This window comes from Miscanthus floridulus, chromosome 14, assembly GCF_019320115.1.
Source record: "Miscanthus floridulus cultivar M001 chromosome 14, ASM1932011v1, whole genome shotgun sequence".
Lineage (NCBI taxonomy): Eukaryota > Viridiplantae > Streptophyta > Magnoliopsida > Poales > Poaceae > Miscanthus > Miscanthus floridulus.
In genome coordinates, this window is record NC_089593.1 from 68,253,197 (window position 1) to 68,269,146 (window position 15,950).

At 48.1% G+C, this 15,950-nt stretch overlaps 1 protein-coding gene and 1 long non-coding RNA gene across 3 annotated transcripts; both read left to right on the forward strand.

Annotated features, from left to right (window-relative positions):
• The first annotated feature begins 1,571 nt into the window (after positions 1–1,571).
• LOC136504443 (transcription factor HHO3-like) lies at positions 1,572–4,400 on the forward strand. 2 transcript variants are annotated; one of them, XM_066499385.1, is made up of 6 exons: positions 1,572–2,028; positions 2,134–2,369; positions 3,099–3,272; positions 3,307–3,424; positions 3,543–3,619; positions 3,713–4,400. In XM_066499385.1, the coding sequence occupies exons 1-6, from the start codon at positions 1,818–1,820 to the stop codon at positions 4,025–4,027; spliced, it is 1,131 nt and encodes a 376-aa protein (XP_066355482.1). In that variant the 5' UTR covers positions 1,572–1,817; the 3' UTR covers positions 4,028–4,400. The 2 variants fall into 2 exon arrangements, with proteins under 2 accessions (XP_066355482.1, XP_066355481.1); XM_066499384.1 differs by having other exon boundaries at positions 1,578–2,028; positions 3,099–3,424.
• Positions 4,401–4,915: 515 nt separating this feature from the next.
• On the forward strand, positions 4,916–8,717 carry LOC136504194 (uncharacterized). The gene is made up of 3 exons (XR_010770806.1): positions 4,916–5,020; positions 8,300–8,372; positions 8,488–8,717. It is a non-coding gene; the product is annotated as an uncharacterized lncRNA (long non-coding RNA).
• Positions 8,718–15,950: the final 7,233 nt, after the last annotated feature.

Here is a 15,950-nt window from a genome sequence, read left to right on the forward strand (position 1 = left end):
ATATCTCTCACAGCTGAGTTTTGCAGGTAAAGAAGACTATATGATAGTGCGAAATTTTCCTTTATCTCTCACCGGTATTGCCTTTGCATGGTTTATATCTTTGCCGCGATGTACTATTGGTTCATAGTCTCAATTAGAGGAGCAATTCTATGAATATTTTAGAAAGACTAATGAGAAAAGGCCGATCACAGTTGAGTCATCGGCTAAAAGAGGATTGCTAGTGGGCATAAAAGAAATAATTGATTCGGATATAAGCAAAGGTTCGGCTACAAAAGCCGAACAATACAATATCCTTTCCGAATCAATCACATCTCAAAAAACAAGTCTTGCTATAGAAAAGTATGGAAAACGCCAGAAACCAGCTAGACTTATTTTTCAGGAGTTAAAGGGGTTGTACACTTGTCTAGTAATTACCGCATCATTGATGGAGATCAAGCCCCTACAAGCAACAAAGGAGGGTTGCCTGCCTGTTCAGAATCAGCTGAGCCGACTTCAAAGTCAGCTGAGCTGATTGAGTCGGCTAGGCCAACTGCCTCTGCCGCCTTCCCTGAGTCGGCTAGGTCGACTTCCCAGTCGTCCAAGCCAATGCCCCTGCTAGTGCCCAAGTCGGCCTAGCCGACTTCCAGTCGGCTAAGCCAACTATCTCGGTTCCGGCAGCCGTCAATGCATCTTCGGACGATTCTGCACCTATTGTTGATAATTTTCTAGAGATGAAGAGCAACATCATGCAAATCAAGGACGTGCACTTTTCCAACATGATCAACAAGGTAGAAAACACAAATATTTTGCTCAAATTCCAATCTGGTCATACTATTTTAATTTCTGCATCTATTAGAGATATCCTTGCTAATTATTGTAATAGACCGATTGAGAATAACAATTTATTTGTTGATGATAAAATAAATTCCGATTATATCGGCCAAGACATTGTTCCATATGGCAAGGCCGATAGTAGTAATTCGTCAAAGCTAAAGCTTCCTGTAAGCAATTGCAAAGGTATGGCCGAATGGATTGATAATAAATCCGATCCATCCGTTTGCCTAGCTTTAAAGCCGACTCCACAAAAAAATCAGCTAAAGAAATCATGTATATAATATACATGTATATAATGGTAGCATCATGTTGGCATATTGGATGCTGCAAATATGGCCTATTAGCCCAGTAGAACAATCAGCGTTAGCCACCCACGAAGCCACGTACTCCAGAATTTATCAAAAAAGAAAGGCAGAAATGATCGACATCTCCCAATGCTCCGTGCTCCCGTCCGTCGCTCGCATCGAGCCATGGATCCGAAGCGCCGGCGGCGTAGACTAACGGCACGAAATCACCACTCTGGCGGAGCCCTCGGCATCAAACCCGTATGCCATGCATCATGCATGCCGCCACCTCAAAGTTTCGCCATTTTGCGTGGCGGCCCTCCGTCCACACACACACACAAAAGAAAAGAAAATATTGTGTGATGAGCGCAGGTGGTCTCGGGTTGTTAAATTAGAAATGGAAAACCCCAACCTTGTTTTGTTACGAGCGAGCAAAAAATGACATGGGATAAAGAGAAACCGCAGAAGCCGAGCGGCATCTTTTCTCCACCTCCCACGCACCAAATGACCCTTCTGCCCTCATGGGATCTTCTTCCCCCCCCTGCCGCCCTGCCGGTATAAACCGGCCGACGAGGCGATCGAACTCCCCCTCCCTCCCTCTCCCAACAGCACGCAACCAGCAGCAGCCCGCGCCCACCTCTCGTCCCGAAGCGAGCAACCGGTCAGTCCAGGGAGGAGAACGTACGCACGGTGGATCGCCTCGCCTGCCGGGTGCCGGCGATGATGTCGCGGAAGGAGGACAACCACCAGCAGCTGCGGGCGCTGGCGGCGCGGGCCGTCACCGACTCGCTCCGCGCCGCCGCGTCCCGGTCCTCGGCCGCCGACCGCGCCGCGCGCTTCCGGGACTGCGTCCGCAGCCTCGAGGCCGAGAAGGCCAAGATGGAGGTCTTCCACCGGGAGCTCCCCATCAGCGTCCACCTCGTCGCCGACGGTACGTGTGCTCCTCTGCTGCCCTGCCAACGCGTGCTTGCGTGCACCGTGCGGTGATCCCGTGCTGTTCCTGATCCCCTGTTCCCCGTCGCCTACTTCCGTGCAGTGATCGAGTGGCTCAAGGAGGAGCTCGCGCAGCACCGCCGTCAGCGGCCGCACGACCTCTTCGCGCCTGCTGCCGAGGCGGCGGCGGCGGCGAAGGACGGAGCCGCCGTCAAGGCGGAGGACGAGGCGGACGCCAACGACAAGCGCAGCTGGATGAGCTCCGCGCAGCTCTGGAGCTGCGGCAGCCACGACGACAGCACCGCCAACACCAATGGCGTCGCCGCCGCCCACAACAAGGTACGGTAACGCGGGCGTCACTCGTCAGGGAGACGTGCCGTTCGTTCTGGTGCTGAAATTGTTAGCGTGCCTTGCACAATTTGCAGCTAAATTCTTATTGGGAAACTCCTTCATTTTAGTTTTTCTTTTAACAAACAACACTGGTACTTGCGAATTTGTTTCAACCAAGATCATTGCAAATTTAATTGTACGGAGAGAGAGCATCTGATAAGCTCCTACTGGTGGAAAAAACAGAGGAACCTTTCTGGTCCCAGTAAAAAGAGGCGAATTTTATGGTACAGCTAGGTACAAGGAAATAATCTTTGTTTGTTTCAGACAGAGCATGTGATATTCACAGCGAGACAAACCTAAAAATGGGTTTGGTTTGTTTTGAGGACCTCTTTTTCCTGCAACCTCTTTTAATTATTCTTATTAAGCACAGCATGCCAGCACCATGTTCGCTTGATCGTTCTCTCACAACAAAACAGCATCGGCCGGCTTATAAGCCACAGAAACGATAAGCGAACAGGGTGAATTCAAGTTCAGAAATCTCCTGCCCCACACAAGAAGAAAGAGCCTAATCTAGCTTCACCTAATCTTTTTGCTTCACCCAAGTTTAATCACATTAGCTAGCTAATAACGTGTAGCTAGTTTATATACATGCACACATGTTGTTAATTAGTACTACAAGGAATGTACACCACATGCCTTTCTGCTAAAAACCTGTTCTGCCAAATTCCCAAACACCAGGTGTCCACCGCGTTCAAGCCAACACTGGCCAGCGTGCCGACGCTCGCGAGGTCATCCGACGACGCGGCCGGTAAGCCCGGCGCCATGCCGGTCCCGGACCTGTCCCTCTCGTCCCCGCCGTCGGCCGCCGCCGCTCCGAGCGCCACCAGCAGCGCCGTCACGGGCGCCGCCGGGGCGCAGCGCCGTCACGGGCGCCGCCGGGGCGCAGCGCCAGCACCAGCACCAGCAGGCGCAGGCGCAGCAGCAGAGGAAGGCCAGGAGGTGCTGGTCGCCCGAGCTGCACCGCCGGTTCGTCGCCGCCCTGCAGCGGCTCGGCGGCGCGCAAGGTCAGGAATAGCATCGGTTGCCAGCCCTGCTCTGCCTGCGCTGTCTGTGCAGTGCATATGTTTCTTGATCTCGATCGATTCCTCGTGCTGAATTCGCGATTGTGTTTGCGTGCTGCAGTTGCGACGCCGAAGCAGATCGGGGAGCTGATGAAGGTGGACGGGCTCACCAACGACGAGGTCAAGAGCCACCTGCAGGTAATGGAACGCAACTTCTTCTTCCTCTTAGGCAATTCCAATTATCTAATCACTCAGTGTCTCACAAATATTTCTTTTGTCACGCTGCTGCAGAAATACAGGCTGCACACGCGGCGCACGTCGTCGGACGTCGGCGGCGTCGACCAGCACGTGGCGGCCGCCGCGGGCGGGCTGTGGTCGTCGGCGCCGGAGCAGCAGTACGCGACGTCGCAGCACAGCACGTCGCAGTCGCAGTCCGGGTCGCCGCAGGGGCCCCTGCAGCTGACGGTGTCGAGCAGGGCCATGTCGGCCACCGCCGGGGACAGCTGCGACGGCGGCGACGAGGCCGAGGGCGGCGGCAGGTCGGAGAGCTACGGCTGGGAGATGCAGGTGCAGCAGCCGCACGGGACAAAGGCATCGTCGTCTTGATGAAATGATGATCCGTGTCCTTGGACGGGATCACAATTTACAGCAGTATAGAAGGGATGGTGCAGCGTTGGTGATGACGAGGACACTGCGGATGAGGCATTTTTTGTACAGCCGTTGAGAGGATTCTTTTTGTTTGGCAGAGAGAGGAGGATGTGATGAACTGATCTTAGTGAGTGTTCGCTGCGTGTTGTTCTAGGGGTTGATCAAGAGTATGGCATATGAGATGAGATGTGTTGTTATTTTTACATCCCATTGTACAATATTGAGGCTGTATCGCATCGCCTTCATGGAGATCGATCGGTTTTTGTATCTACGAAAGGAGGATGGGGATTGCTAGCGTTGCTACCTGACTCGGAAATACATACATCTGTCATCTCTGCTGTTTTTTTTTTTGGCAATCTGATGCAGATTCATCCATCGTGGATTCCAGTCACGGTTCGTGAAATTTTCGTATTTTGTTCTCTTTTGAAAACAATTTTTAGAAAAATACCAACGTCAAAATATTTTCTGAAAATAGACCATTTTTAGGCGTCTTAGCACATGACGCCGAGATATGAGGCTCGGCGTCGTGTCACTCGACGCCGAGGTATTGCCACGTCACGGACGACCGGGGTCGTCGTCGACACGTTGGCGCGTGGGTCCGAGACGTCGGCGTCGTGTCAGCCAACGCCAAGTCCCCAACCTCGGCGCGGTTGGACTGCGCGCCGAGCTACTGGCCCCATCCGGAGCGCGGCCCAGGCGCCCCAACAAAGCACGGTGGCCCAGAAGCTCGGCGTTGGGTCACTTAACGCCGAGCCTCCAGACCTCGGCGTGGCCCGACTCAACGCCGAGGTCTGGACCCTTTAGGCCGCGCCGAGGCCCCTTCTTCTTCCTCCCTTCATTCTGAAACCGCCGGCCTCCCTCTCTTTCTCTTCTCCCCCGCGCCGCCAGCAAACCCTAACCTCCAAAATCGACCCCCGGTGCCACGATCTCGGCTCCCGAAGCTTCCTCGAGGTAATGGTCCATCCCCTCCTCAATTCTATCCGCATAGATGTGCTTACATTGTCTCTAATCATGTGGAATCATGGTTGTTTGGTGATTTGTTATATTTGTGTTTGCATTTGCAAAATGTATGGCTTAGGATGATTGAGTGCATTATTGTTTAACTGTTTTATGTGATGAACATGTTAGGTTAGTTTGGTTTCTAGTTATTTTGGTTATTAGGGTTATTTGTTTATTATAGGTGTCATTAGGGTTAGTTATTTGTTGGTCATTAGGGTTACTATGTATTTTATTTATTTGTTGGTCATTACATTTCAATTTGTTATGACTAGAAATGATTATGTTGTTGGGGTTGAAAAACGATGAAATGATATATTTTAGTTTCTACTTATTGGATTGAAATATATTCATATGTGACACTACTTGTTGTGTGATGGCTGTAGATGGATAAATTAGTGAGGTTGCATCATGGAGGCCGTATTGTTAGGACAAGAGATGATAGTTTGGAATTTCTGGACATGTGTGAGGAGTTGTTGATTTTTTCTGAAACACCATCTTTGACCCAGTTAGTGGAGCGAGTGAAGGTTAAGTTAGGTTGGAATGAATGAGACGTGCATGTTCAGTTTGAAGGTGTCATAGATGTTGGGTCATCGAAGGGTCCTCAGATCAAGCAGTTGCTCAAAATTACAAGCGAGACTGAATGGAATGATTACAAGGCAGTTGTATTGGCCTCAGAAGTGCGATCTTTGGATTTAGTAGTAAGTAAGGAGTCCGGCTTAGGAAATGATAACTTCGAAGCATGGCCATCTTCCCCCGCTCACATAGGTTATGATCCTTTGCCTGAAGAAGAAATACTTGTCACACAACTAGGCTACGGTGGAGATGAGGAAGAGAATTCGGTTGCCGATGGTGAGGGCAATCATGATAGTGATGAAGAGGATGATGATTATGTAATTGTTGATGCAGAAGAAGGTTTGGACGACGCTAGCGGAGACTTTTCTATTGAGGATGAGCTTAGCGACGAAGATGATCTTAGTAGTAAAGAAGACTTTGGTGATGCTAGGGCTACGAACCGTTTTGACATGGAGATAGCTGGAGATGATGAGTCCTTCGTAGAGGAGATAGCCGAAGACTCTGATGACGATCGCCCTGTTGGTCGTCTGAATTTTAGGGAAATAGAGATATTGTCTAGGGTCTTGCCTTGGAGAGATCCACTAGTTGGTGATTTCGAGGACCTTAGCCATGGTCATAGGGCAGTAGCTGATGGTGGGCCAAGTGATACAACTGTGCCTGATGTTAGCGGTTGCCTCATCATACGGAAGGGCATATTGTTTGCTACCATGGATGGGTTGAAATCATGGTTGCAAGAGTACTCCATTGTACACAACCGACCTTTTAGGGTCATCAATTCTTTCAAGGAGAAGAGGTACACTGTTGCTTATGAAGAACAACAGTGTGGTTGGAGAGTATGTGCTAGGAAGACGAAGGCAGGCAAATGGAAGATTACCTCAGTGAAGCAACCACATGTTTGTGCCACTGCTGAGGCAGAAGAGAACCATCTACAGCTCAATTCTAGGTTCATTGCAAGGCAATTATGCCCCGTGGTGAAGCATATGCCAACCATTACGGTGTCTGCGTTGGTTGAGATCATCTTCCAACGGTACAATTACTATATCAAGTATGAGAAAGCATGGAGGGCAAAGCAGCGTGCACTGGAAATAATATTTGGAAATTGGGAAGAAGCTTATGAGCGCCTCCCTGTAATGTTGAACGCAATGAGGGCTGTAAATCCTGGGATGCACTTCGAGTATTTACCTAAGGAGGGTGAAACAAGGAATGGTAGCCAGGTATTTAGAAGGGCATTTTGGGCGTTCGGGCAGAGCATCGAAGCATTCAAGCATTGAAGGTCCGTCGTCTCAATTGACGGGACCTTTCTTACAGGGAAATTTGAAGGCACAATGCTTATTTGTATTGGGACAGATGCAGAGGACCAGCTTGTGCCATTGGCCTTTGCGATTGTTCGGAAGGAGGACACGGATAGTTGGTGTTGGTTTCTTAGGCTAGTAAGACAAGTGGTAATTGGTCTAGGACGTGATGTTTGTGTGATATCCGATAGGCATGCTAGCATTCTGAATGCTGTAGAACAAGAGATTCTTGGTTACGGCTAAATACATCACCGGTGGTGCACCAGACACCTTGCTCAGAATCTTATAAGGCGTGATCACACAAAGGACAACTTCAAATTATTTGAGGAGGTTTGCAGGCAGCAAGAGGTTCAATTATTCAAAGACAAGTTAGATGCTCTGAAGTTAGCCACAAATGTTGATGGCAGGCAATTCTTGAGCGAGTTGATGGCGTCGAAGGATAAGTGATCACTTGCATATGACACGGGTGGTTGGAGATGGGGCTTCATGACTAGTAACATGGCAGAGATGTTTAACAACCTTCTAAGAGGTTGTCGTGGTCTACCTGTGACTGCTATTGCCTCATTCACCTTCTACAAGTTGAATTCTTGGTTCGTTTCGAGGAAGAAGCATGCGAGGTCTCTATGGACAACAGGCAAAGCTTGGCCACTTTTAGCATCTCAGGAACTAGCTTTCTCAAAGAAAAAGTCTAAACGACAGAAGGGTTCATGTTTCGATTCGATCAACCATGGATATGAGATTCTAGAGGGTGGCGGAACTAACATTGGTGGTGAAGACCGGGGTGCTCAAAAACATAAAGTAGTGATCAATGAGAACAAGTGTATGTGTGGAAAACCGATCATATACCATAGGCCTTGCTCCCACATGATTACAGCCTGTCGCCTTAGACGTGTTGACCCTGAGGTCCCTCCCCGTATGGCCGCGGAGTTCTCTTTGAGGAACCTAATGAGCACCTGGAATCCTCAGTTCGAGCCATTTCTTGACGAGAGTCAATGGCCTACTTATGATGGCCCCAAGTATGTGGCTGATCTTGGTTTACTCTGGAAGAGTAGAGGACCTAGGCGGCGGAAGCGGTTCAGGATGGACATGGACCGAGCTACGAAAGGTAGATCAACCACGAGTAAGGTTGGGAGACATTTTGTAGAGGACACCCAAAAGAGTCGTTGCTCTGGTTGCCATAAGCCGGGCCACAATAAGAGAAAATGTCCTGAACTACTTAGACAACAGGTATCCACCAAGCTAGCTACTAGAATTGCTTTGTGTAATGGTATATTGGTTTACTTTTGTTTTTTTATTTTTATGTTACTTCGTACCACATACACATGCTTTAACTTATACTAATGGTTTGGCATTGCTTTTGTTGCAGGATGGATCGGTTCCCCCTTCTTGATCCAAGGTTCGATGAGCACCACCGGGCTCGGAGGATCGAGAACGGAGAGGTATATTCAACAATTCGTATGAAAACATTGCATTGTTCATGTTTTGCTCTATAGTCCATGCTCTTTATAAAGTGACATGAACTAATACTTTTTCATGCTTGTCTTTTTTTTGCAGGTTTTGAATGTGCTGAGGCCAATGACACATGAGGCCTCTACGACCATGGTCTACGATGAGAGGTACACGCCCCTCCTGAAGCTGGCGAACCTTGCTACCGTTGCTCGTGTATGTCGTCGAGGCACGCCACCTTTCAACCCAGCGACGCTGACGGCATTGATAGATCGGTGGCGTCCGAAGACACACAGCTTTCACCTACCATGCGGGGAGATGACGGTCACTCTCGAGGACGTTGCCATGATCCTTGGAGTCAAAATCCAAGGATTCCTAGTGACAGGAGACACGGAGTTTGAAGGATGGCAGCAGCAGGTTGAGCACTTCTTGGGACGGCCCCTAGCGGCAGTTGAGGCTGGCAAGAAACGGCGCAGCAGTGGGGTGTCCCTGAGGTGGCTTCGTCAGCAGTTTTGGGAGTGCCCACCCAACGTAGACGCTGAGACCGTGACATACTACTGTCGGGCCTATGTCCTCCACATGTTAGGTACGGTTCTCTTCCCTGACGGCACTGGAGACACGGCGTCCTGGATATACATCCCGTGCCTTTTGAACTGGGAGGATGCCGGCAATAGGAGTTGGGGCTCGGCTATACTTGCCTTCCTGTACCGTCAGCTTTGTGAGGCTTGCCGCCGTCCTGGAGGTGCGCACGCTACAATGTTAGGGTGCATCACACTGTTGCAGGTAATAAAGCAAAGTTGTACAAGTTTCCACTACAATTCAATGTTTTTTCTTAACAAAAGTGATTAACATTCATGTTTCCACTCTTTTTTTGCAGATTTGGATGTGGGAGAGGCTTCTAGTTGGGAGACCGCATCAGCTTGATCCCCCACAACCTTGGTTTCCTCAAGGAGACGTAGTTGTCGCCCCTACCGTGGCACACCTCTATGAGCGAGCCCACGGAACATACCACGTGTCACGCCACGCGTACATCAGCTTCACCAACGAGCTGGACACCCTTTTGCCACAGCATGTAAGTTTCCCACCCTTTTGTCCTAATCGAGGATATGTGCACAAATTGAGCGTCGACTAGTTGATGACGACGTTGTGTACAGGTTCAATGGCGCCCATATCGGCGGAGGCAAGTAACGGATCTCAACTTGAGCGCCTTGTGCATGGCAGACGAGGACGTCTGGACGATGAGGACCCCCCTTATTTGTTTCTATGCAGTGGAGTACCATCTCCCTCACCGTATAGCACGGTAGTTTGGTAGGCTGCAGCCTTCTCCGCCCGATGATTTCTCCACCGGTTGGCAGCTCCACAAGTACGTAACATGCAATATTTTGTTCATTTCACATGAAAGAATCATTGAGTAGGCCTTCATATTGCCGATTTGGTGTAAAATTTGCAGGTTCAACAGACAAAAAAATAAGATCACCAACTGGCAGCTGGAGCACCAGCGCTACATTGATGAGTGGATGTTGATGGAGCAGAACAACATGGGCATCCATGCCGTCCATCGTGACAAGGCATTCCATGATTACCTTGTTTGGTTTGGTCAACGAACAAGGCTTCAATTGAGGCCCGCTTGGACGGAGCAAGACATTGCTGACATTGCGAGCGAGGATGAGGGCAACAACCCATATGACCAAGCTACCCGAGAAGGCAGGCAAGTTGAGATCGCCCCTGCGTTAGCCAGAGCTGTAAGTGATACAACTATTTCCATCTCTGAGGTCTTTACTGTGATGGAGACTTAAATTATTGTTTTTGTTGCATAGAGCATGGAGATAATGAGGACAGTGGCCGACTAAGGAAGGGCATTGATGATTCCTGTGGGCGATCCTGATGAGGCCTCCATGTTACGATAGCACATTCAGGTAGTCTCCTCTCATTCAGTTGATGTTACATCTTTATATAGTTTTGCGACCAACCCCACTTACTAATAGTGCTTTCAAAATGCAGCGTGCCATGCATCGCCTACGAAAGGTAGCTGCACGCCTTGGATGTAGACGTTCCTCGGATGTGGCAGTCCCACAACAGCTTGGTGCTGGACCTTCTACTGCACATGTTGGAGGGACTTCATCTTCACATGGTGCACATGGTGGCAGGACTTCTTCTTCACATGGTGCAGCAACTACTGCAGAGGGTGGTCAAGGACATGGTCATTATGATGATGAAGATGATGAAGGACATGGAGAGTACTATGATCATGAGTATGATGAGATTGACATGTCCCAGCTTGGAGATGCACCCCAAGGAACTCAAGGCCCCTCCGGTTCTAGACGTCCACAGAGGACGCTCAGACCAGTGGACAGGTACACTCCAGGTACCTATCCATTTGGGAGGGGAAAGCGTTACGCTCGCCGTCCACGTTAAGGTACAAGGAGCGATAAAAGATCCAAAGACTTCATATGCTTTATTTTGTGCATGGACTATGTATGCATTGGACCTTGTACTATGTTTGGACTATGTTTGTTGATTGATGAAGCATATGTATGAACTATGTTGGATGTTGAATGTGTTGGACTATGTTGGATGTTGAATGTGTTGGACCTTATGTATGTACGGATGTTGAATGAATGTGTATGTCAGTGTGGTCATGTGTTATGTGAATGTGTGGAACGTCGCCATGTTTCATGTTTCCAGCTATTAAGGGCCTCCGTCGCAACTCACAAGGAAGAAGGGGTGTCATCATCCCCATCCTCCATGTTACGATCAACCTCTGTTGGATCCACGGTGACATGGCAAGCACGCAAAGGGGACGAAGCGGCTTAGGAGAGTCGGGGAGCTAGCGAGCTCAGGTCCGTTGTTGGCACAAGGTCATTGTCGGCTGATTAGAGTAGTGGGCAATAGTGAAGCAAATCAAAGCAAATCGTCGGATGATATATTTTGGTGAACCCAGGAGCTCAGCGTTTAGTCATTTGACACCGACCCCTGGTCCATACTGGAAACCATTGCATCGAAGCGCCGAGGTGCCCAACCTCGGCGTTTAGTCATTTGACGCCGACCCCTGGTACATACTGGAAACCCTTACATCGAAGCACCGAGGTGCCTAAGCTCGGCGTGAGGTAAATTGATGCCGAGCCATTAACCTCGGTGTGGGACGACTAAGCGCCAAGGTTAGGCCCAAACCGAGCCACGGCCGTTGCCAAACCCTAGGGTTGGCGTGGGCCGACTCGACGCCGAGCCTCAGCCCAACTCGCAAACGGCCAAGCCAAACCCTAGGGTCGGCATGGGACGACTCAACGCCGAGCCTCAGCCCACCTCACACACGGCCAAGCCAAACCCTAGGGTCGGCGTGGGCCGACTCAACGCTGAGCCTCCCAACACGTAAACGCCGACCCAAACCATTTGGTTTATGTTGCGATCCTATTTGCATGATTCAAATGAAAAATCTTTCTCAACGATTCCTCTTCGACTAACATGAGTTATACTAATAAGAGTAGACATGCTATATTTATGTTTGTATGTTTGTTCCTACAGGAAAAACCGAATGTTGGTTCGATTTCAATCCCCTATTTTTAGAGAGACTCAAATCTTTTTTTCAGTTTGGGAATCAACCATAGTACATGAAACTTAGAGGTAGGTAAACTGCAATTTATGAAATAGTGAATGCACAACGATTATACTCACATCAAAAGTAACAATGGCATGTCGCAAACTAAACCTAGCATGCCTTAGGGGATTGAAAGAAACAAGTGATACAGACATTGCAAAGGGTACACACTCACATAAAAACTCATACAAGCATTCCACATTCGGATTGACTAACAAAGGTTGGTCCTAATAATGCTCCCACATATTGAATTGAGTTGCGCCTTCCCCATAGTATCCTCCAGTTGACGGAGGCGGTGGTGGTGGCGGTGGCGGTGGAGAAGGAGGTCCGTCCTTCTTATGGTACGGGCACTCGCAGTACGGATTATTGCATAGTGCCTCCTCTGCATCATTGCTGTTGTCGTCGTCCGACTTGTCCCTGTTACCACTTCTAGGGCCATACTCTAGGTCAAAGATGCGTCCCTGTAGATATGTGATGTACTGTTGATGGGGATAGATAGGAGGAGGGTCGACCCATCTAGTGAAGCCACAGTTATCTGGACAGCTTGAATCCTGAAAACCCATCTACCAATAAGTACTACTAGAAACCAAATGCAAATCTAAAAAAGGAGAGAGTTCAAAGGCAATACAAATCCTCGCGGGCATCTGAAGAAACGACGGCCTCCACCGTCACAGTCGTTGTACATCTGCACAACACAATCCAAACCGTGGCGGCATTTTGGCCAATCTTCAATGCGCTTCTCGTATGATCTAAGAGGTCTCTCACGGGTGAAGTCACTCTTCCTCTCCAAAGGAAATTCCTCTATTGGTTCTTCAAAAGAATTAGGACCCAGAGAACCCTCCCACACAATCGGAGGTCCCTTCCTCACCCCCTTTCCTCTCCCTCCGCCGAAACCCTTTCCACTCGAGGAACCTCCGCTCGACATTTGCTAAAACTAAACCAGAAAACAAGTTGTGTGGATATGGAGCAAGACATGGAGCACTATATATAGAGATGAAGGCAGGGTCACCATGAATGCTACTTGACAAAAAGCATGTGTGCGTACTCATTTATTGAATCTGCAAAGGCTAGATGCTTCATCTGAAAAGCCTACAACCATGACTGGTCATTTCATCTGAAAAGGCTATACCTGTGTTTTGTCACTTCATCTAAATGCAGTACATTACTCTAATATTAATTCATTGCGTATACGGATACAATAGTAAACGAATCTAGGCTTTTCAGTGAGTTTTCAAATAGACTTGTAGCCCTTTCAGTGACTGCAACAGTACTTGTAGCCCTTTCAGTGACTGCAACAACACAAGTAGTCTTTTCAGTGATACAAACAGTACCACTACAGTCTTAGGATAGTTAACGAAGTACAGGGCATAAGACCATCTGAAATAAAATCATAGTGCATTACAACATAATAAAAAAAGTCCAGGGAATAAGTTCATCTGAAATCAAAGCAGAGTGCATTACAACATAGTAAAAAAAGTCCAGGGCTACACGACATCGCTCGTGAATGAACCAAATACCTACTGAGTGCAACGAGGCCACTTTCCCTTCCTCTCGGCATCAGGATTATCCTCCATCGCTGCCTTCGCTCGGCGCACACGCTCAAGTTTCTTCTCCCTCTCCGCCCTGTACGCAGCAACACGCCTCCTTTCCTCCTCTTCCTTATGCTCCTTTTCTATAGCCTCCAGTCTACGTCTCTGCTCAAACCTCTCCTTAACCTCCGCATCCCACTCCTTCAGGCCTTCTAGACGCTGCTTGTCCGACTCCTTGATCTCAGTGTCAATCCACTGCTCAAAGTCACACAGTGGTGGAACGGTCTGCAAGAAAAACAAATTGTTACAAAACAAATAAATAAGCAATACTTAATATCACAAGAAAATTAATTAACACAATAAAAATTCCTCACAAACGATGCACGGCGCTGTTGCTTTGTAGGTTCCCATGCATAATTGAGACACATCCAGTACCTCTGTCTATATGTTTCCTCATCTTCAGAGATGTCTACCTTGCAAGGATCACCACAAAAGCACATTGGTCGAGGAACACCTTTAGGGAGAGGCTTTAGGTCGTAGGGATTTGCCCTCTGGCGACCATAGCTACAATTGAAAGAATTTAGTCATATTAACGGAGAACTAAACCTAAACCTAGGGTTTTCTATTTGTTGCACAGATAATGAATAAACATTGGGATTACCTTGGAATACGAGCTTTACCACGCCTTGGCATCCTAACATTACGTAGAAAAAAAATCAATCCAAAGTACCTTGCAACGAATGTAAAGGTACTAACACTAAATCACCATACCTCCCAAATAAGCTTTTCATTACAAACCCTAAACAAATTTGAATCCCAACAAACACAAAATTTAACTCAATGATTATAAACCATAACATATACAACAACAACAACACCAACAACCATACATTTGGGTCATTCAATCATTTGAACCACCATACATTGCACGAATGACATGAACATGAACCAAACCTATAATGCCAAGTTCAAAAACAAACGAATCTAAATGGATGAATTGAAAGAGGGGAAAGAGGAGTACCTTGGCAAAACGCCTTGGTCATAACAAATTGAAATGTAATGACCAACAAATAAATAAAATACATAGTAACCCTAATGACCAACAAATAACTAACCCTAATGACACCTACAATAAACAAATAACCCTAATAACCAAAATAACTAGAAACCAAACTAACCTAACATGTTCATCACATAAAACAGTTAAACAACAATGCACTCAATCATCCTAAGCCATACATTTTGCAAATGCAAACACAAATATAACAAATCACCAAACAACCATGATTCCACATGATTAGGAACAATGTAAGCACATCTACGCGGATAGAATGGAGGAGGGGAGGGACCATTACCTCGAGGAAGCTTCGGGAGACAAGATCCGGACACCGGGGGTCGATTTTAGAGGTTAGAGTTTCGTGGGGGCCGTGGGAGATTTGGGAGCCGGCGGGGGAATGGAGGAGGGGAGGGAAGAAGAAGAAGGGGGCCTCGGCCTAAAGGGTCCAGACCTCGGCGTTGAGTCGGGCCACGCCGAGGTCTGGAGGCTCGGCGTTAAGTGACCCAACGCCGAGCTTCTGGGCCACCGTGCTTTGTTGGGCCGCCTGGGCCGCGCTCCGGATGGGGCCAGTAGCTCGGCGCGCAGTCCAACTGCGCCGAGGTTGGGGACTTGGCGTTGGCTGACACGACGCCGACGTCTTGGACCCACGCGCCAACGTGTCGACGACGACCCCAGTCGTCCGTGACGTGGCAATACCTCGGCGTCGAGTGACACGACGCCGAGCCTCATATCTCGGCGTCATGTGCTAAGACGCCTAAAAATGGTCTATTTTCAGAAAATATTTTGGCGTTGGTATTTTTCTAAAAATTGTTTTCAAAAGAGACCAAAATACGAAAATTTCACTCACGGTTCATTGGTCATCTGATATTGTTCCTGCCTTCTTGATTGTGTTCTTTCATTGGTCATCTGATATTGTTCCTCCTTGACTGTGTTCTGATTCGAAGAACTGAAAGCATCCTTTGAGGTTTTCTTGAGCTGCTCAACTTCAATTTGATCTTGCGTGTTTTATACGGGCCAGCAGATAGACATTGATACTGATAGTGATGATGAGATCGGATTCGTGGCTTCCCGATTGCCGTGCAGGCCGTACAGTTTTATCTCAGTCAGGGAACCGGGGTCCAGTCGCCAGCTATGGCTCGCTTCAATTCTTCTCGATTTCTCTTCACGCCATTCTTCTACAGTACATTTCTCTTCACGTCGGGACTATTCCAATTTCCAACCATCCCCACTCTCCAGCAATTTTAAAAAAGAAATCCCTAAGCCTGGTTTTAGCTTTGACTTCAAGATAATTTATATCAGAAAACTACCATAATATTTATTTTAATTATTTTTACTACTAAAAAATAGGGAAAACATGAGATATTTTGGCATTATTATCGTCACAAAGAAG